Source organism: Culicoides brevitarsis, chromosome 1 (genome assembly GCF_036172545.1).
Source record: "Culicoides brevitarsis isolate CSIRO-B50_1 chromosome 1, AGI_CSIRO_Cbre_v1, whole genome shotgun sequence".
NCBI classification, from domain to species: domain Eukaryota; kingdom Metazoa; phylum Arthropoda; class Insecta; order Diptera; family Ceratopogonidae; genus Culicoides; species Culicoides brevitarsis.
This window is the reverse complement of record NC_087085.1, coordinates 25,147,870-25,171,507: the sequence shown is the minus strand read 5'-3', so window position 1 is coordinate 25,171,507 and position 23,638 is coordinate 25,147,870. Positions and strand designations below refer to the sequence as shown.

Below are 23,638 nucleotides of genomic sequence, written 5' to 3'. Positions count from 1 at the left end.
AACAAAAGTCTTGCCAAACAATTCTTGCGTGAAATTACGAGCTGAATCAAAATGCTGAAAATTTACATCATTTATCATGATTTAACATAAAACATTGTAGGTCCCTTGCTTCATTTTACTCACAAAAACCAGCAGAATATTTTGTCTGTATGTAGAATTTTTGTTGTCGGTGACGTGAATGGCTTCTATTCAAGTCAGCAACATGCATCTGAAACAGTGAAAGATGCGTGATACAGAATGGAAAAAATACAGAATATTATGAAAAGTGAATTTAGCGAAAAGAATTGTGTCTCTAAAGTCATATACGTCAGAAACTAGGTCAACAACGTGACTAAATATATATGAGAAAAATACAATGCTGAAAAATATTAAACGTTAAGTTACTTAGATTTTGTCTTGAAAAAATCAAATCTCTAAATTTATATGAAGAAAATCCTTGAAGGAGAATTATTCTTTAAAATTGTGCCGTCTTTAAGTTAAAATAAAAACACTTACCGTTAGTTGCATCTTCGAGTGTTTTGTTATTCCTTCAGAAGATAAATAAAACAATTTTCAAGATATATTTATTTTTATCTCGTCTTTATTGAATAATAGATCTTGTAAATATTTCTCTGTTTTTTTTTACATAACACCATTTTCATTAATTTTTTTTTTATTTATTTACCTTTTAATCGTCAACTATATCGTCTTCTTCTCTTTTTTTATCGTCTCAGCAATGAAGAACGAGCAAGAAAATTTTCTTCATAACTAATCAGCTTTATTTAATACGTTCCATGAGTCATAATTCTGTGTAACTCTTAAATAAAATGTATAACATTATGTTTGCTTATGCTTTTTTTGTTCTTTTAAAATAACTTTATTTTTAATAATTAATAGTATAGTTTTTATATTTGAGAGTGCAATGATGATGTTTTACATTTTTTTCTTTATAATCTTCCTACACAACTAATTTATCAACAGCAAGATAATCATTATTTGTTTTCTTTATGTTATAGTAGTAATAATAATATAAGAAAGCATTTTAATAAGCATGGTTAGCGACGAAGAGACTTGCTCCGGCACCAGCTCCAACAACACTGCCAGCTGCGTATTTGCCGAGAGAAGCTTCACCGTTGGCCTGTATTTTTTTTTTTTTTTTTTTGTTGAAAAAAAAGAAAGAAAATTTGTAATTATGACGTTGTTTACACAAAAAAAAACTATTTGTCAACAAAGGTAGGGAAAGGAGGACATTGTGAAAATTTTTCCATTGCGCCAACGACAACTAAAGAGCAAAAAAGTGTAATTATATACTTTATTACTTGAGAGTAGTCCTTTCACTTCTAACAGAGGAAACGTCCGGACTTTAATCCGTATTACTATTCACTTCGAGCAAGAGGCAGTAAATACTTCCATTTAACTTTTTTTTCCTCATATGGCAATCAATTGACCTTCAGACAATCTCTCTCATATCCTTAGTTGGTGTAAATCCATTATATTGTCACATCATCATCATGATGATGAATATAATTAAAAAGTTGTCATGTTCTTTCTAAGCAAGTAATGCGACACATTTTTGCAAACGTTTTTTTAATCAATTTTTTCCTCTATTCTCGTGTATTTTGTGTAACAATAGATTCATTACCATCATTATCAATGCAATGCGCACAAAATAAATTTTCTATAGGAGGGAAACCTTTCAAACAAGAGCTCCAAGCGATGAAAGGAAACGCACAAAGCTCGGCACATTGCATTAAATGTCCAGAAGCGAGCAAGCAACCGCCGCCCCAACCACGACAAACCATAAGAGGAAACCACAAAGTTACATATGTATGATTTCCACTTGACTCGCTCCACTGGCACTCAAATTCAATTAAATCTTCTAATTCGCAACTAATTGACCGACATTGTGTAAGTAATTCGATACATATTCGAGATAAGTTTTAAAAAAAAGAAGTGTGTGACAGTTAATTGCGTGTTCTGTTTTTTTCCTGCAACAACAACAACTTACATAAGACAAGATCTGATTAAATTAAATGTAATAATAGAGAAAAAATAGCACTTTATTTTTTTTATAAATTAAAAATAAATAAAAGATGAATGAGTAGCTGTTTGAATTTCAAACATTTTGCAAAGGCTGGCAGTTTGACGTAAGTGGGCGGTCATTAAAATTGTGTGAGAGCAAACTGACCCTTGAATTTGTTATGAATGAATCGTTTGAAGATTCGACGTGAATGGAATTTAATTCGGTGGCATTTTTTAACACAGACCTACACTGAAAACTATCAATCATCAGAAGTCATAAACCCTCACTGAATTTTAAATAATTTGTTAAAATTTTTGGTTCGTCTGATTAAGTCGAGTTCAACATCCTTCCTGACAATGAATATCCCATCAAATCTTCTCTTTGTTCGCATTTTGCATGTTTTCTCACTTACAGATTTCGCGCCAATTCATTTGAAATTCCAATCATCCCACAGGCGTGTACACCACAAATCCCATTCGCGATTCATTTGAACAACTTCAGTTGCCATTACAAACATTTTTTTTGTCTTTCGAACGAATGGAGGGCGAGATGACATGATTTACGATCGATTTCTGCAAATTAACCCACAATTTGCTGAAAATAATTGCATTTAAATGAGATAAGCATGTTAAAATAAGAGTCGTTTGTAGTTCTTTTACGCTTTGTGGAGTAACGGAACGATCTCCGCAAATCAACAGCTGGTGACAGATTTTTTTTTGAAATAATATTATTATTATATATTTCATAAATATAATAAAATGAAATGAGCCGACAATCATTTTGAAGTGTGAATAAATGAATTTTTAAAATAAATAAATTCAAATTAGCAAAACATTAACATTTTACGGTGTACAGTATTTAACGCACCACCACACATTGGAGAGAAACTGAATTGACAGACATCGTGGAGCTTGATTTTTTTTTATTTTAAAAATTTGTTGTTAATATTTGTTTTATTCAAATGAACAACGATGACTTGCGAGATGGACCTGATTGTCGATGGACATGTGTGATTTACTTTTCCAAAATTTGATACAAAGAAACTTAGGCCACTTCAAATTTGGAAATTTTTGTTCCAAAATTATGTTTCGAAATGGGAAGGATGAAAAAATTTAAATGTAAAAATTTCCAATACAACTTTTGACCGTTTATATAATTTAAAATCTTATAAAAAAAACAACATTTTGAAAAGATTAAATGAAAAACAGTAAAAAAAATTAAAATATATCTAAAAATTATTTTTAAAGAAATTTTCAATGCAATTTTTGACCGTTTATATTTTTTTTTTGTTTTTTTTTTTAAACAAAATATTTAAAGTAAAACATTTTAAAAGTAAATAAAAAGTTTTAATGAATTTTAATAAAAATTATTACAAAAAAAAAATAACTTAGAATATTTTTGTGAGTCTTTTATTGGAAAAAAATAAATTATAAATTATTTTTTTTTAAATTTCTTGAAAAATTCTTAAATTATTATTTTTTTAATACTTTAATTAAATTAAAATGTGACAAAAAAACTCTAAAGAAATTTGAAGCGGCCTTAAGTAAAAAAAAAAATCCGGTTAGGGTGAATCTTCTTAATTTATGGACTCGCAACCAGTTCTCCTTGAATGTCATCTTCTTTCTTCGCATCAATCCGTGCAAATCACTGGAGACGACTGGTTATTTGTTTACGAGCCAAATCAACAACAACAACAACACCTTTTGTCAAAATTGTTATTAAAACCACACGCAGGTCTATTTTTAGAATCGAAATGTTAAATTTTCCAATGAATAAATAATCACCATATCCACCTACGGTTCCATGAAACTTTTACACAATTCTATTGATTCACATTTTTATCACGTAAATTTTTTATCAGTTTTTTTTTTATTTAAATGTACATTCATTGTTGTATCACTCGTATGAATAATGTTAATCAAGTCGGATTATTTTTGGTGATTTATCGCGTTAATTAAATTGACATCAAATTTATCGAGTGGATTAATTATAAACTGATGTACCATAACAATTTATTGCCGGCAATTTCTTTTTCTTGAAAACGGAAAAAATTAATTTCTTGAACAATTACATGACATAACTGATCTGCGGCGCCCGTAATAAAAATAAACGACAATTATTTTAATTGTTTATCACAATACCGCACCCAGTTTTGAAAAACGTAACAAAATATTAAAAATTCATAGAAAACTACTTTTTATATTTATTTTTCCGGAGAATTTCTATTTTTTTTTTTAAATGACACTTTTAGTGATTTCGCGACATGTCGATTTTTTCTGCCAATCTCCAAAAAAGACAGTTTGAAATTTATCATCTCAGTAAATTTTACAAAAAGTGACAATCAAAGTTCTCAATTCAATAAAGAATTCATCGAACTCGTGCCTCTTAATCTGTCAAGCCGTAACATTAGATACTTAGCGGGTCACACTCGCAATCGCGAAACACGTGCATGTCAATTTGTAAGTTTTGCATCTCTATAAATACTGCAATGGAACCATTCAAACACGCACGAGAGCACACCCAGCGAAGAACGGAAGTCAAAACACAAATAAATTTATTTATTTTATTTTTATGGAAATGCAACCCGAACAACAGGTAAACAACTAATGTGACATTTCACCAACAGCCAACAGCTATCAATTGATTTAGCTTCCCACACGCATGTCTTCTCTCTTCACACATCGCTGCACTTTCAAAATCATAATCGTGGAAATAATCGGATAACATATCATTAAAATGTCTGTCAGAAGAATGATTTTCCATGCAAAATATCTAATCATTATTATTAATGAAAAGTGTTGCTTGAAAGAGTTACAAACGTAAAATAACACAAATGAAGAAATTCAAGAAGTTGTGTGCAACAAAAGGTTTAGATGTGAAAAAATACAACAGGTTAGGATATTTTTAGAACAATAATATTAATTTCATGCCTAGAGCTTCAAAGAGAAAAAAATAAATACGAAAAATGAATAAAAAAAAAACAAAAAAAAGGTCCTGAAAATGTTTTTTTTTTTTTTTTGTTATAAAAAAATATATTTATGTCTCCTTCTTTGTCTTATGTTAAAAAATAATAAAATCCAATGATCTGCCAATTTTGTTTTTAATTTTTTTTTAGGAAATTTCGATAGTAAATGCGTTTCCAGTCATTGTGTGTGTGTGTGTGTTTCGTGTGTCTTCGTGTCTAGTAAGCGTGTGCTTTCACATGTAAATTAACGTTTCCAGCGAAGGATGGGATTGAGCCTGCTACGTATTTGCCTTGGCAAGCCAAAGCGTTTGCCTAAAATAATTTAGATGATTTTGGTTATTTACAAACAAAAAAAAATAATTAAATAAAAAAAAATAAAGCCAAATTTTTGTTAGAATGATTAATGCTAATTAAATAAATAAATGATTATTTTAAATGTAAACTGAGGATGAAATGATGTGTAAAATCGAAACAAAGAAAATAAATGTTAATTATGATGGTGAGTTTATTGAATTTTTATCTCAATAATTAAATTAATAATAAATTTAAAACACAATGAGGAAAATGAATGAAACCACATGCGCAATCTTTGTGAGTCCAGTCTGTATAGTATGTTATTAGGTTTATGAAAATGATACATATTTATTACAAAAGTCTTTTGATACACATTTTATACTTTTTAATTTAATAATCATAAAATTTAATGGTACTGTCTTGGATACCTATAGCTTCACAATAAAGTGTAAGTGCAACGCGTTCACATGTTTATTTTTAAAATGAAAATTTACGATATTAGTGATGTGTACTGAAAATGTACTTTGTACTACTCCATTTCATGCACATAACGAAACAAAAAGTTATCGGATGTACCAGAAAGAGTTTATGAAATTGTTAGAAACTTAATTCATTAAAAAGGCATTTTAGTTTTTTCAATTTTTTGCATCATTTGAAAAGTCGGAAATTCATTGAAGCAAAAAAAAATAGGAAAACTTTTCATGAAAAATTTTTTTAAAATTAAAAAATTAGAGTTTATCCTTTTTTTAATTTTCAATTGCAAACAATGTTTGTGATTCTCTAATTTTTTACATTTTTTTTTAATTTTTTAAAAATTAAGGTTTTGAAATTAACTTTATGCAGCCTTGTTAAATTTGGAGAAAAATTTCTGCACTGAATTCAAAAAAAAACATTCAAGCTTGTTATTTAAAAACTTTGCATATCTAATAGATTCACAGAATATTTGTTAATTTTCTTCCTAGTGTAAGCGTGTGATATATCCGTATTATGTATGTTATGGCAAATAATAATAATAATAATCCACTCTATTTTATGGGTCTCTAGCTGCATGAAATACAACTTTTTTTTTAAATTCAAATACATGGAAAATTGAATGCATATTAGATTAAAATTTAATATTCCTTTTAGATTAGTAAAGTTCTTGCAGACATGCAAAAATGGGTTAGTAAAACTGTTTTATTTATATCTCGATGATTTAAATAACATGACTTCCTTGCATGTATGATTGAAAATTGTCACCGTCCATCACTCTTCGCCCGTCATATCACTCAAACGTGAAGTTCACTGTCACTTCTATCTCTCGGGAATTTCGCAAAAAAAAAAATATTTAATAAAGTAGCGAAAGTTCATCAAGAATTGCTTGAAATATACGGGAGTGTTCGATGCATTAATTACTGTTTGTTGTTTATTGGTTTGTAGTTGACATAAAACGTGACGGGGAGTAAAATAAAAATTTATTTTATTTTGCCATGATAAATATAGTCACCAAATTATTTATCGCAGACCGCTGATTGGACGGCAAATCGGATTAATTTTAATTTGATTGTAATTGTATCGAGTAAATATAAGGTTATTTTTTCGGTCAGCTAATGATTGAATTAACATGCACTCAATTTAATTAATGTGTATAACGATGTCCGCGAAATATTTTGTAATGCAGATATCGATTGTTAGTGGCATTACGAGGACCTTGAATATTCAATTTGCCATCAATTTAAGGACTTTTTTTTATGAAAAAATGGCAGGAAATTGATTTCCGCTTTTGAAGAGTAATTGTCCGCAGATGAGAGCTCCAAGGACATCTTAAGAACTTCATAAACAGAAGAAAAAATAATGAAATGCCGTTTAATATAAATGCAAATGTCATTATGGAATGAAAGACGGTTATGTCATCTATTTACCGCACTTGACACAACTTTATCTCTCCTCTTTACACGTTCAATTTCCTTTTCTGACATGATTGCCAGCGTCATCAACTACAATGTTTATCCATTTGTTATCATTATTTTCTCGGATGATATTTTTTTCGCAAAAAAAAAGTTACTTGTTGAAAAGGTGTAACCCAATATCACCTAATGATGAAACAATTTCATGCAATTTTTTGTATCCCACAAAGCGGATGATTTTCCAATGTCCCCCAAACCAACCCAAGATCAATTTTTTTTATCAGAGAGAGACTGGTTAGAAATTGTTAACTTACCTTAGCACGCTTGATGAGTTCCTCTTGGGCAGCCTTGATGTTCTCCTTCTTTCCGCCCCATGCACGGAGAACGGAAGCTTGCAAAGCACGTCCGTAGGAGAATGTAAGTGCCCATGGTCGGACCAATGGAACTTGGTTGATGGCGTTCAAGTTGACAGAGGCTTCCTCCTCAGATTGACCGCCAGACAAGAAAGTGACTCCGGGAACGGCTGGTGGCACGGTACGGCGCAAAGCTTGTACGGTGGCCAATGCAATTTCGGCATTTGTTGCCTTGTTGGGGTTGCTTTGTCCGGGTGTGCACATGTTTGGCTTCAACAAGGTACCTTCCAAGAAGACGTGGTGGTCGCTCAAGGCCTTGTAGCAGGCAGCGAGGACTGTCTCGGTGACCTTTTGGCAACGGTCCAAGTCGTGGTCGCCATCAGGAAGGATTTCGGGCTCGACAATTGGGACAATGCGTTGCGATTGGCAAATGCTGGCGTAGCGGGCCAAAACGTTGGCATTCTCCAAGATGGCTTGGTAGCTTGGGGTGTTCTTGCCAATCTTCAAGACGCAACGCCACTTGGCGAAGTCGCAGCCATCCTTCTTGTATTGGGCGCAACGAGCAGCCAAGTCATCCAAACCTGCAAGAAAAGAAGAGAGAGAAAATTGTAATTAGCACCTCATTTTGTTCTGTATGTTATTGAAGCGTGATGGAAAATGAAAGATACGTTTATTTATTTTTCTAACGGCAATATCTCCGTAAGTTCTAATTAAGTGCTTATGATCACCTATGTGACCCAGATATATGAAAAAGTAAATAAACCAATGAGAAGTAGGTCAAGTCAGATATATTTTTTTTTTTGCAAAGAAAAAATAATTACAAGAAAAAATTTTTTCAAAAGAATGTTTCTTTTGTTTAATTTTTATAAAATGTAAAAAAAAAAAGAAAAATTCTATGTTTTAATTACAAACTTGTTAAGAATCTTTTGTTATGCCAACGCAACGTGAAAAGGCAAAAATTTACATTCAACATTTATTGTTGAAAATTGAGCAGAGCTACGCCACAGTTAATACAAATAAAAAGAATCTTAATTTAAAAAGAATTCTCTAGTGCTTCAGATTTAATTCGCAGGAAAATGTTTAACGAAAAATAAATAAAAGATGAACGCCAATTCCAACACATTTAATCAAATATATGTGTTACAGCTCTTTTAAAGGTTGTGTCGAAGTGGCAGAGCAACCGACAAATGCCCTGAGAATTGGAAAGTTCAATAAAAATGAAAAAGAAAGGAGCAAGATAGTAAAGTTTATTATCGTTCCATAGTTTTTTTTTTTTTTTTTTTGTAGAAAAAACCTTAAAATGATGATATAATACAGAGGAGGAATGCATTTTCCTCTGCAAGACGAAATAAAGAATAATTGTATATTTATGTATTTGTTAGTTTTCTAAAATACCAAGAAGTAAAGAAAAATGCAGTATAAAATAAATAAATAGGCATGTAACCTCTCTTGTGCAATCAATATGTCAGTTATTGTTTGGCATGGATAACGGAAAAAATATGTTTTCTTTGCATGACATCCATGTTGCATCATTGGCAGACTGGGATTTAAATGAAAAATTATGTAAGGCAATTAAATATGAGATTTTAAAGTGGCACTTCGAGAGGAATTCATCTCATCATTTTACAAAGTATGTATTTTATAAATTTTTCTACCTTATTTTTTGAAAGATTTTTTTCAAAAAAAAAATATTTAATTTTTGAAGAAATATTAAAATTAATAAATTTGACTAATTTTGAAGTTTTATCAAATATTTTAAGTTAAAATAGTATTCAAAAAATATTGTTTTAAAAAATTAATTTTGAAGCTTGAAAAAAAAATAAACTTTTAATCCTCCTTGAATGAGGAAGCTTTTCTTAATTACTTTTTAAATAACTGCATTAACAAATGTCACCAATTATGACAAAACTTTTTTTCTCGCCTTAGCACGATGTAAAAGTTTAATTTAATTTATGTCGCCATTTAAACTATAAAATAATTATTAAGCCTTTTCTTCTACAGGCGATAGTTTTTTCGTGAATAAAAATAAAACAAAAGCAAGCAATTAACACAGTAGGTTAAGTAATTTTAGTTTTAACATTTTCTTTTGTCTCAATGATCAAGAAAAAAGGAGCAACAGGTCGTCGTCACATGATTATATCCCGCAAGGATTTAAATTTATTTTTTTTTTCATTGAAGGATATTTAAAATTCAATTTTTTAAATGAAAACTAGAAAACAAGATCGAATTTCATTGAAGACTTATTACATGTTTTACTCTCTCTACTTTTAATCAAATTAAAACTTTTTCTCCTACTTATCAGAACAATGAAATCAATTAGGCATAAATCGATTTTCCGAATCTCTGTTCTTTAATTTAATTATTTTTGAAAATAAATCACGACGAGAAAACATTTTAATTAATTTCCGAGTTTTATCATTGCCAATGTCGCGCGTATGAAAATCAGAAAAATATTTTAAATGGAAAACAAAGAAAATCCTTCAAAAGTTTAAATTCTTCCTTTCACTATGTAAGTAGTTATTGAACAAGAAGAGGAATTTTCAATTATTATCTTTTTTTAAATGACAATCAACAACAATTTACATGGAATGGTTGTGATTGTCTACTCGTATTACAAAAGGATTCGACTTGATATTTAATTGAAAAAGTGAGAAAATGTAATTTTTATGCAATACACTATTATTGGGGTTGTTACAAAAGTCAAAAATTCTTTAAATATCCTCCTTTTTAATTATTTTGAAGATTTTTTACCGATTTTAACCGATTTTTAACCGTTTCTAACCGTTTTTTACCGATTGCACAATATTGTGCTACCCGATTGGCCCGATTTTAACCGATTTGACCCGATTAAACCGATAAACGGTAATTTATCACTTTTATTCGTCTCAAACCAAATTTGCTATATGTGGACGATATGTCCTTTTTGAAGGCTCAAGGGGCTTGAAATAAGGTCCTCCTAAGGTAACTTTTCATCGGAGGGTTTGCCCAATTTTTAAGCTTATTAAGAAGAAGTTACTTATAATAAGGTCCTCCTAAGGTAACTTTTCATCGGAGGGTTTGCCCAATTTTTAATCTTATTAAGAAGAAGTTACAAAGCCTTATTTTTCAAGATCTTAGTTTTTTAAAAGCTGTTTGCACTAAGAGATTCAATTATAAATCGTTCTTGGATTTGTCATTTCTTTCATTTCCTAATTAGAATCTAAATTCACACATCATCAAGCCAAGAACTCACCTTGGGTTGTGCACTCGTCCTCAGATCCGAACAAGTTGACGACACCTTTGTCGACCTTGATGCCGGGAATGATTCCCTTCTTCTTCAACAATTCGACGAATGGAGTGCCATCATCAGCCTTTTGGTAGACTGTTTCGTGGAACAAGATGACACCGGAGATGTTCTGGCTGATGGCATCGTCAGCGGTGAACAACAATTGACGGTATTGACGACGATTTTCTTCGTTGTTTTCTACGCCAATGTCCTAAAAATAAAAAAATTGACAATTTTTTAAAAGTTTTCACCAAAAATTAATAAGAAAAACTTACAGCGAAACGCTTGCCACAAGTGGCAGTTGACTCATCAGCAGCCAAAATACCTTTGCCTGGAGCAACGATGGCCTTGGCGATCTTTGCAAGTTCATCGCGGACTTCTTTTGGTGGGTAGTTGAAATAGGTAGTCATCTTGAATTATTTTTTAATTAAGTTGATTTAAATCCAACAAACTGAAAAACAAAAAACAATTTTTTCGTTAGTTACTGCGCTGAATTTTCTTAACAAGGCACTAGTGAATTTGACACAAGACACGTTTGCACCTCTGACTGCTTCATTTATTTCGCATTTGCAATCTAATAATAAACTGCACGATAATTAAAAACTTTGAATCAGATGATCCAAGAAAAAAAACTTTGACTGACATTGACCAAGGTCTTGTTTCTTATCGTTCAAAAATATTCAAGAGAGGTGCAAAATTAAAAAAAAAATATTTAAAAAATTATTTGAAAAAAAAAGATTATTATACAACCTTCCGAGGGTAGCGACCGTCTGAGACTGAACAACTTTCTTATTATTACAAAAAATTATGCCTACACGCACTGTAGAGACACGTCGTTAAGTGTTTAAAAATATTTCGTGTGTGTGATAATAGTATTTGATTCATAAATATTTCAATTGATGTCGTCACACAATATTTGAGTGCAAAGGAACAGATAAAGGTCATACTCGTTTTTCTCGACGACTCGTGCCTTTTTGTTCAGTTACACACGCTTTTCATCAGACGACGAGTGAAAAGTGAAAGTATGACGTCAGATTCGGTGTCATTTCGCGCAAACTCCCTAGAAATTCATAATTTTTCAAACAAATTTCGTCGATCGTGTAAGGAACTATTTTTGATAACGCACCATGGGAATGAGGCAAAGTTCAAGACTTTACTCTTTTATTACGAAGATTAGGAAAATTTTTACGTCAAGCTTATCAATTTTTTCAAATACAAACTTCTAAATAATCATTAAGTTGTTTACTATTCGACTGTTTCTCGTACGTTCGACGATTTTATTGAAGACCATAAAAAAATTTCATAAAAAATTTCATCAACATAAAAGAGGCTCGTCCGATCTGGTTTTGTTTCCTTGTGAATGTTGTTATTCTGTTCTGGTCAAAAATTTCCATGGTCAAACGTGTCATCAAAAAATCTTAATTGCTTTTTAGCAAAAAAAAAAAAAAAACAAACGAGTTTTTTTTGTCAGTAAAATTTTTGTTACCAGCTGCGTTTTGTTACCTGCTAGAACTTTTGCATATTATTTTAATTTACTTTCTCAAAGAAAGTTTTTTCTTCCATTTTCTTTTAAATTATTATTATTCAAAATAATCGTGTGTAGGTACTCAGAAAGTCAGAAATTTGTGGCCTGTCCATATTCTATTTTTAGATAGCAACGAGTAGAAAATCAACATGTTTTTGTTAATTATATAATACCCTCTCTCTTCTATTGCTTTCAAAGACAATATCGCACGCGTAAATAAAACTTAACGTCAAAAAAATGACGAAAAAAAAATAGATTTTACCGAGTGAGTAAAGTCAAGTTGAAGGAGACACGGAGAAGAGGTCACCTTGTCGATGCAGGTAAATTATTAAAAAAGTGTCGAAAAATTAATTATTTTTTTAATTAGATTTTTTGATAAAAATTCTATTAAAACTCTTTTAAAAATTGTTTTGAGAAACTGATTAAATTTCATAATTAATTAAATTTCGTATTTTTTTTAATTACTAAAAAAATAACAAAATAAAAAGTTGATGTAATATGAATGTAACTCTCATTTTCTCCAAAATTTGATTGAATAATTTTGCCACGCGCGCTTCTTATTTCAGGTCAAGGTCATTGGCTCCTTTTACACCCATCCCCATTACTTATGACTCGTTCTACATGATAACTCAATAACAAATCAAACAAAAAATCATTGAGAATCGTTCTAAGGTCTTTTTAAGTTCACGTGAATTCTACGTCACACAAACTCATCAATAGGAACTCATTAATACTTGATTAAATCTCAATGATAAATTGTTAGTTAATAAAAAAAAATCAACGAGTAAAATGTTTGCATAGGTGATATAGAAATGTATGAATCAACATTACTGCCTGCCACGCATGTCGAGAACAAAATTTTCTTTTCATTTTATCCCATGAATGAAATGTTATCAAGGCAAAGTCAAAGACTTGTTAGAGGTCAAGCGTTTGAAATTTAAAAAAGAAAAATTATTGTCTCGACTCAATTGGGACCAAATTGCAATTACAATGTATATTTTCATGTGTGTACTTATGAGAACGAGTGATAATTTGCCAAATAAAAAATGACGTGCTATTCTAATTGGAATCTGACGTAACTTGATGCTTTATGGAGAAATTGACCCCGATTGTCGAGATTTTCCCTTTCAACGGGCATTTTTTGGCAGTAAACGCACGTTTTTCACGTGAAAATTTTCCCCCTTTGCGGTTATACAATCACTGATGCTGTAATTACGTTTTAGTACTTGCGACGGAAAAAATTGGAAAATTTTTCATTCTTATCAGAATTGCACGATTATTATGTCACAACGCACTGTGTGTCTTGTTTTTTGTTGACTTTGGTGAAAATAAGGAAAAGTTTACTCACTATTTGAACACTTTAAAAAGTTTCTCGGAAAAACTTGGAAAGAACTGTGCACACCAAGAAATTTGGACTGCAATTGAATTTCCTATCGACGGAGTCACCTTGAAATGCCTTTGAACGTTGAACGAAGATTTCACATCGCTAATTCACGTCGATCTGTGCTGGGTGTAGTGCGCACAAGCATTTTGTAGGGTAGCAAATCAAAACAATAATAACAAAAAATGGAAAATCAAGTACACGAACAAGTCGCGAAAATTGCCTCAAATCCATCGGTGACGGGAGTCGTGGTGTCCAATGCTCACGGTCTCTGTATCGCCACGCATGGAAAAGCCTCGGCAAGTGCTGCGGGAGTCATTAATGAGATTGTCAATCAGGCACACAAGTTACACCCAGAACTGAAACCGCCCGTCGTGATGCTGGATTATGGCGAAAAGTAAGTTTTCATTTCTAAAATTTGTATATTTTTTTTCTAATTGTAAATGTTTTTTGTTCATTTTGTAGACAATGTTTGATCCAAAAGAACGGAGATGTGGTAGCGGCTGTGTATAAAACATCAAAAAAATAAAAACATTCGATTAAATTTTTACTTAGACTTAAAAGAAATTTTTTTATTGAGTAGTCAATCAAAGATGCCTGTATAGTGTTCGTTCGCTTTGACGTCTTCGCGTTGAACGTCCAATTTCCTTCAATCTATTGTTTCTAAAACGCAAACTGAAAACAAAAGTATGAAAATTGGAAAAAAAAGTTTGGAAAAAAAAATTTCTAAAAATGATGATATTCATGACATACTTACTCTACTGTGATAAGTTATGGCCTACTATAATAATTTAAAAATCAAACCAGAATTTTTATAATTTATTAGAATTTTTACTAAAAATTAATTTTTAATCAATAATTGGTTTTGAAATACTAACTTGAAATTCTAAATGTTTTTGATTTTTAATCGGCTTATGCGAGATAAATATTTGTTAAGCTTATAAAACACGAGATGAACGTTTTTCTCTAACAAATATGACATCAAAGGTTCACTTTGTTTCTCAAAAGGAGAAGTTTAGAAAGGATTAAATCAAATGTGTATGATCGATTGATCTAACAATTATATTCAAGGTTTAAATATTTACAAAAAAAAAATAGATTTTGTCCGCCTGAAATCCAGACGGTTTTGTATAAAATGCGCTTATTTAGTAGCAAATTATCGTAATATCCATTGCTCCTAGTCAAGTGATGTGGGAGTTAGTATTGAGAATGTCAATCAAAAAGTGAGTAATATTTGAATTTTCATTTTTAATAATATTTTTCTGTTTCTTTCACTTGTTTGATTCAAAAGATTAGAGCTACATATCATCAAAAAAATAAACATTTACGTACTTAAATCTCTACTTTGTAAACTCTTATTGCTAGCCAGTCACCCCAAGACAACATAGGCATATTCGTTTGCTTGTTCCTTGAAATTTTCGTCATCACTGTCAAACTTCCAAGTTGCTGAGAGCTCGTCGTCGTCGTCCGAGGCTTCATCACTTGACATCTTAAGTTTCTTTGCGGGACCCACTTTTGCGGTAGTATTGGTAGATCTACGTTTGATTGTTTGATTTTCCTTGGAATCTTTTGATGTTGGCTGCTCATAATAATACTCTGTGTCATCATCCTGATTTGATTCCTGCAAAACTTTAGTCTCCGCTCTCTTTTTAGTCTTTTTCTTCCGTTTCGAGCTCGTTCCGTTCGGATGCTCATTCTCATTGTGTTTCTCCAAATTCGTTACTCTTTTCCGGCAAACCCGACAAAAGTTGGCATTCGGATTGTGCATGAAGCGAATGTGTTGTTGCAAGCCCGGCTTTTGCTTAAACGCCTTGTCGCATCCATCGAAAGTGCAGACAAATGAACGCGCCTCGCTGTGAAGTAGCAAATGTTGCTTCAAGTTGTTCACTGCCTTGAAGACTTTATCACAAAGGGGACATTCGAGGTTTTTCGATGGCAAATGGGCGTTCTTCAGATGTGTTTGCAAGTATTTCGCTCGGAAATATCTTTTGTCACAAGTCTCGCAAATGTGCTTGAAGTATCGACTAACATGAGTTCGCATAGCTCGCTTACCCAAGAAGATTTCCTGACACAAAGGGCAGGTGTATTCGGTTTCTGCGGTGTCATCTAGTCCCTCGAAGAAGGAATCATCATCGACATTAGTGAAAAATGTCGTAAGGAGTTCTGAAAATGCAAGAAAAATATAGGAATTGTATATGAAGAGTCTAAAAGCTTACGTTCAGTTTCCTTGGAAATATTTTCATCGTTGAAATCATCAACGAAATCGATAATTTCGATCATCTCTGACTCGTTAATCTCTTTTGACATGTTGTATTCGCGAGATATGAGGTAATTTCAAGCGAATTGATTGCAAAAACACGCAAAAAGCCAGAAATTAGGTGCTGGCTTATCAAAACAAAAATAACGACGATTGCCGATCAAGTAGAAAATTGATTCTGCTTTACCGACTTGAGTCGTATGAAAATGAACAAGTAAACAATCAAAGGAAAATTTTGTGAAAATCATTTTCTTAACACATTTTTAGCTATTTTTGACCCATTTTGCAGTATTGGAAGGCTTGTGACTAGTAAAATTAGCTCATAGCATCGGATAATCATGGGAAACAAGCAAGTTAAGCAACATTTCGAGAATGCAAAGAAAACGGGAGTGCTGAAAATTTCTCTTTTACGTCTTTGTGACTTTCCACCGCAACTACGAGACTTTCCCAATGTCCTACGAACCTTGGATTTGTCCGAGAATCGATTTGTAAGACTTTTATTTTCCAAATTTTAATATTTCTAACAAAAAAAATATTAATTTTAGGTCAAAATTCCCGAGGCCATTGGAAACTTTACACTTTTGAAACATCTAAATTTGAGCAGTAACAAGCTCGATGAACTACCCGAAGCCATTTCCAAGCTCACCAAACTCGAAACTCTCAATGCAATCAACAACTACATCACCGTCGTCCCGATGTCATATTCGGCCTTGAAAAATTTGAAACAAGTGATTCTGTCAAATAATCTAATTTGTGAATTCCCCATCATGTTTGCTGGCTTAAAGAATCTCGACGTACTCGATTTGTCGCGAAACAAAATCACCAAAGTACCCGCCGAAGCAAAGGGTCTCGCCGTGATAGAATTAAATTTGAACCAAAATCAATTGTCGGAATTGGCACCTGAGATCGCCGAGTGTCCGAGACTCAAGACACTGCGACTCGAGGAAAACTGTTTGCAAATTCAGGCAATATCACCGCGAATTTTGAAGGAATCGCTCGTGGCAAATCTCTGCTTGGACGGAAATTTGTTCAGTTCAAAGCAATTGATCGAAGTTGAAGGGTACGACGTGTACATGGAACGATACACGAATTGTAGGAAAAAATTGGAGTAAACATTATTAATTTATTTATTGTTTGTTGTTTGAGCTATGCGCCACCAATGCTGTGCTAGTGAATGAATGTTTCAAGAAAAATTCTATTTTATTAATAAATTTGAGTATTGCGCACGTAAATTGTTGTCTAAATATTTCACAATGTTGGCGACGAACAATAAATCATATGAGCCTAATTGATTAATTTTATCAGAGGCACCTTTAGTTTTTTTTCCTTGTTTTCGACAAATGGGTATCAGCGCATTTTGTGATAACAATACTCACCCATCGTGAAACGTGTCACATTTCATCGTCGCGTTGTTTGACAAAAAAACTGATAATTGCGTCGTATTTTGTTTCGCGCAACATTATTTCGTAATTTGAGATAAGGAGATAAGTTTTTCTCCATGTCAGAGGCAACGTTGTTCATGTCATGGGTTTTCTTTGGAATTGAGAAATTGCGAATGACTCATAAGGGAAATGACTAAGAAGATTTTTTTTTACTCAAATCTTTTGTTGTATATTTAAAAAAAAAATGTTGAAGAACAAAAATATTTAATAAAAGTATAAGAGAGAGAAGGGTGTCCCTCTTCTTCTGCAATATATAAACCCACTAATAATCACTAAAATGGTAAACTACTGCTCTGTCTGAGGCTATACAATGTGAACATCCATCATTTCGTCCTGAGGTGAATTTCTTGGAGCAAATTGTTGCAAATGTGGAGGCAGTTGTTGCTGCATTAACGGTAGCTGGTGTGATTGGTTGTTTTGTTGCTGTTGTTGTTGTTGTTGCTGGTGTGTTTGTAAAGTCGTCTGAGTCGTTGTCGTTTGCGGATTAGGAAGCTGCTGATGTTGTTGTTGCGGATGCAAATGGAGGCCACTGCTTGTCGTTGGATGGTGATGCGGATCATGCAAGTGATGTCCGTGCGGCGTATTTCGTTGCGCGAACGCCAAATGACGCGGATGCATCATCCTGCCTGGCGATCTGGCAGTCACAATTTTCGTCGCTGACATCTCGTCTAGCACGGATGGCGCAACGTACGTGAATCCCTGAAAAATTAAATTGGCACTTTCACTGAGGTTTGAGTCGTCGGGCGAATCAATGGGGATATGTCGCGTGAACTTTGTATCGAATTGCGAAACGTCGTCGTCACTCTTGAGAATTGGCTTGATGGGCGGATCCAAGCGACGCGCAATCACATCTTCCCAATTGACGTTTTTGAAGAAGGGATGCGCACGTATCTCCGCACCGTCTGCCGGCCCGCTGCCAAGTCGTTGTGACACTTGTCGTTTCATAAGGCGTCGAATCAAGTCGCGAGCTTCTGCGGTCAAGTAGGCTGGCAAATTCAGCTTGCCCTTTAGGATAGTTTCGATCGTCTTTTTGCGATTTTCCGCCGTAAACGGTGGTAATCCCGTCAGCATGTCGAACATTAGCGCACCCAGGGACCACCAATCGACGGCTTTGCCGTGGCCACTGCGTGTCAGGATCTCCGGTGCCATGTACTCGATCGTGCCACAAAACGTGTGTGTGACAATGCCCTCCTGGATGTGCTCCTTACACAGTCCAAAGTCCGTTAGCTTGACATGCCCCTCGGCGTCTAAAAGCACATTTTCTGGTTTCAAGTCGCGATAAATGATCCCTAGGCTGTGTAAATGCTCCAATGCCAGCATTATTTCGCAGAGGTAAAAGCATGTTGTGTCTTCTAAAAATATTCCTTCTCTCTCTAAATGCGTAAACAATTCACCACCACTCAAATATTCTAAAATTAAGTATAGTTTGCCACCCGTTTGGAACGCGTACACCAACTTGACGATAAACGGATGTTTGACGGCCTCCAAAATGTTTCGTTCTGCACGCGTGTGTGCCGTGTCTTTTTGATTTCGCACGATACTCGCCTTCTTCAGCACTTTCATCGCGAAAATTGTGTTAGCATCCTGCCCCGTTGTCTTACGCACTTGAAAAACCTGAAATACATTAGTGCCTCGTTACACACTGCTTTTCTCTTTTTTTTTCTCTCTTTATTATTATTATTTACCTTGCCGTAGCCACCTTTTCCAAGCACCTTTTTTAGTTCAAAGTCTTGCGGGCCGACCTTTGCGCGTCCCGGATTCACGAAATCCTCATTAATCTCGAAGGACTCTGAGCCCTCGGTTATCTCCTGATTGTGGATGTGCAATTCGGGTTCCAAATCTATGTCGTCAATCTCTATGGGATCTTCGTTGTCTGAACCATGATGTTTTTGGCCAGACTCCCCAACCGGATGGATGTCCTCCAAATCGAATACGTCAGCCATTTCTCGATGTACTGCACGCTAATTTTCAAGTTTTTTTAACTTCCAAAGAACGAAAATTTCACGGATACACGCTTTTTTGTGTTTTTTACTTTTTCTCGCAAGCAATTTTCCTGCATGTACGAATAGTGATGTCAAAGGCGATAAGTGTGACGATTTGAGTATCCGTTATGACTCATTTGATTCTCCAAGAAAAGAATTAAATAAAATAAATTGAAATTTTTAGAGTTTTAAAATGAAAACTGTGTTTGATTTCATCAGTTTTTTCAAAAATCATATTAATTTTGCGAGGTATTTGAACATTTGCTCCAAATTCGTGGTATTCGCATTTAGCATCACTATGTACAAGATCAGGGACGTAACTAGAGGAAAACTTGTAATTGGCACAAAAAAATTTCGAAAAAAAAATTTCTGAAATTTGAAAATGAAAATTTCAATGTTACTGCGTCGGATAAAAAATTTGATAATTTGAGAATATACAACTTGAGAATATATAAGTACGAAAAAATTTTTTATATTTTTAAAAAATTTTCGAATTCTAGAGGGGTCAAAAATGTCTTCTTTTATCCGATGCCATTAATTGACAGTTTTTTTCTCTCAAAAAAAGAAAAAAATAAAATTTTTCAATTTCATGTGTAAAAAATACTTCGAGTGGTTTTAAATTTAAATCTGATATTTCTGATGCAGTCAGCACCCTTTGATGCCACGTCCTTGATATACCAGAGACGAATGGATTTGATATTACAGTTTGCCTTCGTGCTAATTTTACACAAGTCCAATTTAGATCATTTCAGTTCTCTGATTTTCTTCGTTTAATTATGGACATAATTAAGGCAGTGCAACTTTATCTCGACAAGATTGTCGCAGAATGTGGTCCTGGCATGAAAGTCCTGTTGATGGACAAAGAAACGGTAAGAAATTCAAATTATTTGCTAAAATATGTTACTTACGCCTATTTTTTTTTTCAATTGTAGACGAGCATAATTTCGATGGTTTTTAGTCAGTCGGAGATGATGCAAAAGGATGTATTCTTGTTCGAGCGGATCGATGGAGGTCGTTCCAATGAACGCATGAAATATCTCAAATGTATTGTTTTCTTACGACCCACCAGTGAAAACATTTCCCGTCTCTGTGCTGAACTCGAAAACCCAAAATATGGCTCGTATTACTTATATTTTAGCAACGTCCTGCCACGAACGGATGTCAAATTACTCGCCGAAAAAGACCAAAGTGAAAGTGTGAGAGAGATCAAAGAGGTCTATGCTGATTATCTCGCTGTCAATCGAGATTTATTCTCGCTGAACATTCCAACGAGCTTGAATGCATTAACGTGGATCCCATCCGCGTTGAATCGCAGTGTTGACGGGATTATAAGTGTGTTGCTGTCGTTGAAAGTTCGTCCTTCGATTCGATACAGATCGACAAGTACGCCAGCGCAGACATTGGGCAAAAAAATTTACGACATGATGAACAAAGAAACAGCTCTGTTCAGTTTTCGTCCACCGGATGACGGAGTTCCGCCACCGCTATTGTTGATTTTAGACAGGAGAGACGATCCGGTGACGCCCCTTTTGAACCAATGGACATATCAAGCGATGGTGCACGAGTTACTGACGATCAATAACAATCGCGTGGACTTGTCAAAAGTCAAAGATGTCCCCAAAGAATTAAAAGAAGTCGTTTTGAGTGCGGATCAGGATGAGGTTTACGCGAAAAACTTGTATTCTAACTTTGGAGAGATTGCCAATGTGATTAAAACGATGATGGATGAGTTTCAGGTCAAAGCAAAAGACCAACGGAAAATCGAAAGTATTGCAGACATGAAAAATTTCGTCGAAACGTATCCGCAATTCAAGAAAATGAGTGGAACTGTGACGAAACATCTCGTAGTCATCAGTGAATTATCGCTGCAAGTGAACAAACAGAATTTGTTTGAAATTTCAGAACTCGAGCAAGAAATCGCTTGTCGTTCGGATCATTCGGCCCAATTACAGCGAGTCACCAAACTAATTTCTGACGAAAATGTGAGTTTGCATAATGCATTGCGACTCGTGCTATTGTATGCCTTGCGGTATGAACGTCACGCAAATTGCGGAACAGCAGGATTGTTGCAAAAAATCAAAGCTCGCGGTGGCAAAGCATTTCTAGTCCCTCGTATTTTGGAGTATGTGAGTCAAAGTGGTCGCCAAGACCTGTTCGACATCACGAATCTCAGCGATGCCGTAAAGATGACACGTCAAATGCTAAAAGGTCTCAAGGGAGTCGAAAACGTCTACACCCAACACAATTGTTTACTCAAGGAAATTTTGGACGAAGTCTTCAAAGGACGACCGCTCGACCAGCAATTTCCGAGTATCGGCAACCAAGTGCCGTATCGACGACCGCCGCAAGAGGTGATTGTTTTCACAATTGGAGGTGTCACGTACGAGGAGGCCTACGAAGTGCATAAACTAAATCAAGCGGGTTACAAAGTCATCTTGGGCGGAACCACAATTCACAATTCGAATTCCTTCTTGAACGAGTTGCTCGATGCCACGAACGGGATTCAGTTCAAGCATAATCGACTCTTGCAAGCATTCCATAGTCCGGAGGGCGTCTAAAGACTTTTACTTTAAAACGAATTAAATTAACGTATAACAATAAACTTTAATCAGTACAGAATGTATTAATTGGCTAGACAATCTTTTAGCATAGTTTCACGATCGGCATTGACTTTTTTCACAAATGTCTCGCTGCGTGACGTCAAACAACCTGTGGAATGATTTTTCAACTCGTATTGCACCTTTTTCATGGCCGGGCAATGTATTTGGTAGTAGAGAACGGCACAAATTAGATTCCACAGCGTGAATTCGGGCCATAAAGTGTCCGTGAAGTATACCACAGATGCAGATGACTAAAATGAAATTTTTGATTTAGTTTCATTGTTTTCTAAATTTTACCATAAATTGCGTTTGCCCAAAACTGAAGCAATTTTAACTACGAATTTTCTCGTTTTTAGATCTTCCTAACGGATCAAGGGGTTTTTTTTTTATAAAAAATGTGATTTTGTATGAAAACGTGACTTTTGACCTTCTTTTGATGCAATTTGTCATTAAAATCCAAAATTGTCGGAAAAAAAGTTTTAATTCTTGAGTCATTTAACATGTTCCAATTGGAATTGGATAGAAATTTAAATTTTCGAAAAAAAACCTGGTTTTGAAATACAAAATTTTTATGAGCGATATTTTCGTAGATATCAGTAATTTTCGAATTTCGAAGTCATGGAAGGCTGTAACTTTAAAAAACGTTTATTTTAGTCCATAACAGCCTCTTTAGTTACAGCCTGAGATCTTTGGAAAATTAAAATTAATCCTGTTGTGGGCAGACGCAATTTAGAAAATATTTAAAACTTACCTGCCATAACAAAAAGTCACTAAATCTAACTTCTCCTGAAGTTCTCACCAGCAAATCTGGATTTGGGCTCTTGTTCGTGTACAAACATTCGTTGAAAAGTGTCTCATTTATATCATCAACAGAAATTTGATCATTTTTCACACCTTCCGCAATTGTCTTCATGCCATTCGTAATTTCATCACGACTCGTATAGGCAAATGCTACATTCAAAATTGCCTTTTTGTTGTCTTTCGTCAACAAAATTGCCTCTGCCATCGTCTTGAGAATGTCTTTGGGCAGTAACGATAAATTTCCAATGATTCGGATGCAGATCCCCTGTTCATGCAGTTTATCCCGTTCTTCCAGTAGTTTAGCAAACTTTTCACGTGCCAACGACATCAATGATTCCACTTCGTCCGAGCTACGTTTGAAATTTTCGATGCTAAAGGCATACACGGTCACTTCGGTAATACCAATATCCAAGCACCATTGAAGAGTTTCCGAGAGTTTATCGAATCCCGCTGCATGTCCTTCACGCTTCTCAATGTGTGATTTATTGGCGAATCTGCGATTTCCATCCATAATAAAGGCAACATGACGTGGGACAGCTCCCACTTTTGTCACATTTATTGCGAGACGTTCGTACCAATTGAGGGAGCTTTGACGGACCCAGTCACTGGAACCGTACCGGGACATGTTTGTGCAATTTCAAGAGAAATTACGTGGAAAGTTCAAGGGAAATTACGTGAAAAACAGAGTCCGGCAAGTATTTACTTATTTACCTCGAAATTAGTTCCAATTTTTGCCGCACATCCGCTTTGGTGGCTCCAACCAGGATGTTGACAACGTGCTTGTAGCGCCATCTGGCGACTTATCAATTTCATTCGTCTCGAAATTAGTTCCAATTTTTGCCGCACATCCGCTTTGGTGGCTCCAACCAGGATGTTGACAACGTG

General features: G+C 34.1%; 6 protein-coding genes across 7 annotated transcripts; 2 read left to right on the top strand and 4 right to left on the bottom strand.

The window, feature by feature from the left end:
* Nucleotides 1–621: 621 nt before the first annotated feature.
* LOC134827279 (fructose-bisphosphate aldolase-like) lies at nt 622–13,758 on the bottom strand. Of its 2 annotated transcripts, none has more exons than XM_063839860.1 (5): nt 13,639–13,758; nt 11,041–11,216; nt 10,733–10,976; nt 7,462–8,081; nt 622–1,117 (listed from the first exon to the last, which is right to left on the bottom strand). In XM_063839860.1, the coding sequence occupies exons 2-5, from the start codon at nt 11,173–11,175 to the stop codon at nt 1,022–1,024; spliced, it is 1,095 nt and encodes a 364-aa protein (XP_063695930.1). In that variant the 5' UTR covers nt 11,176–11,216; nt 13,639–13,758; the 3' UTR covers nt 622–1,021. The 2 variants fall into 2 exon arrangements, with proteins under 2 accessions (XP_063695930.1, XP_063695931.1); XM_063839861.1 differs by lacking the exon at nt 622–1,117 and adding an exon at nt 5,031–5,279.
* An 870-nt stretch (nt 13,759–14,628) lies between these two features.
* Nucleotides 14,629–16,097, bottom strand: LOC134827564 (zinc finger protein 366-like). The gene is made up of 2 exons (XM_063840273.1): nt 15,888–16,097; nt 14,629–15,834 (listed from the first exon to the last, which is right to left on the bottom strand). Exons 1-2 carry the CDS (start codon nt 15,976–15,978, stop codon nt 15,041–15,043), a joined length of 885 nt encoding a protein of 294 aa, XP_063696343.1. The 5' UTR covers nt 15,979–16,097; the 3' UTR covers nt 14,629–15,040.
* Nucleotides 16,098–16,119: 22 nt separating this feature from the next.
* Nucleotides 16,120–17,927, top strand: LOC134827565 (leucine-rich repeat-containing protein 57). The gene is made up of 2 exons (XM_063840274.1): nt 16,120–16,416; nt 16,474–17,927. The coding sequence occupies exons 1-2, from the start codon at nt 16,267–16,269 to the stop codon at nt 17,038–17,040; spliced, it is 717 nt and encodes a 238-aa protein (XP_063696344.1). The 5' UTR covers nt 16,120–16,266; the 3' UTR covers nt 17,041–17,927.
* On the bottom strand, nt 17,548–19,435 carry LOC134827563 (ribosomal protein S6 kinase beta-2). The gene is made up of 2 exons (XM_063840272.1): nt 19,056–19,435; nt 17,548–18,984 (listed from the first exon to the last, which is right to left on the bottom strand). Exons 1-2 carry the CDS (start codon nt 19,311–19,313, stop codon nt 17,674–17,676), a joined length of 1,569 nt encoding a protein of 522 aa, XP_063696342.1. The 5' UTR covers nt 19,314–19,435; the 3' UTR covers nt 17,548–17,673.
* Nucleotides 19,436–20,094: 659 nt separating this feature from the next.
* On the top strand, nt 20,095–22,210 carry LOC134838062 (vacuolar protein sorting-associated protein 45). Its single transcript, XM_063853510.1, has 2 exons — nt 20,095–20,221; nt 20,285–22,210. Exons 1-2 carry the CDS (start codon nt 20,129–20,131, stop codon nt 21,908–21,910), a joined length of 1,719 nt encoding a protein of 572 aa, XP_063709580.1. The 5' UTR covers nt 20,095–20,128; the 3' UTR covers nt 21,911–22,210.
* LOC134838073 (dehydrodolichyl diphosphate synthase complex subunit DHDDS) lies at nt 21,932–23,498 on the bottom strand. Its single transcript, XM_063853521.1, has 2 exons — nt 22,704–23,498; nt 21,932–22,203 (listed from the first exon to the last, which is right to left on the bottom strand). The coding sequence occupies exons 1-2, from the start codon at nt 23,376–23,378 to the stop codon at nt 21,976–21,978; spliced, it is 903 nt and encodes a 300-aa protein (XP_063709591.1). The 5' UTR covers nt 23,379–23,498; the 3' UTR covers nt 21,932–21,975.
* Nucleotides 23,499–23,638: the final 140 nt, after the last annotated feature.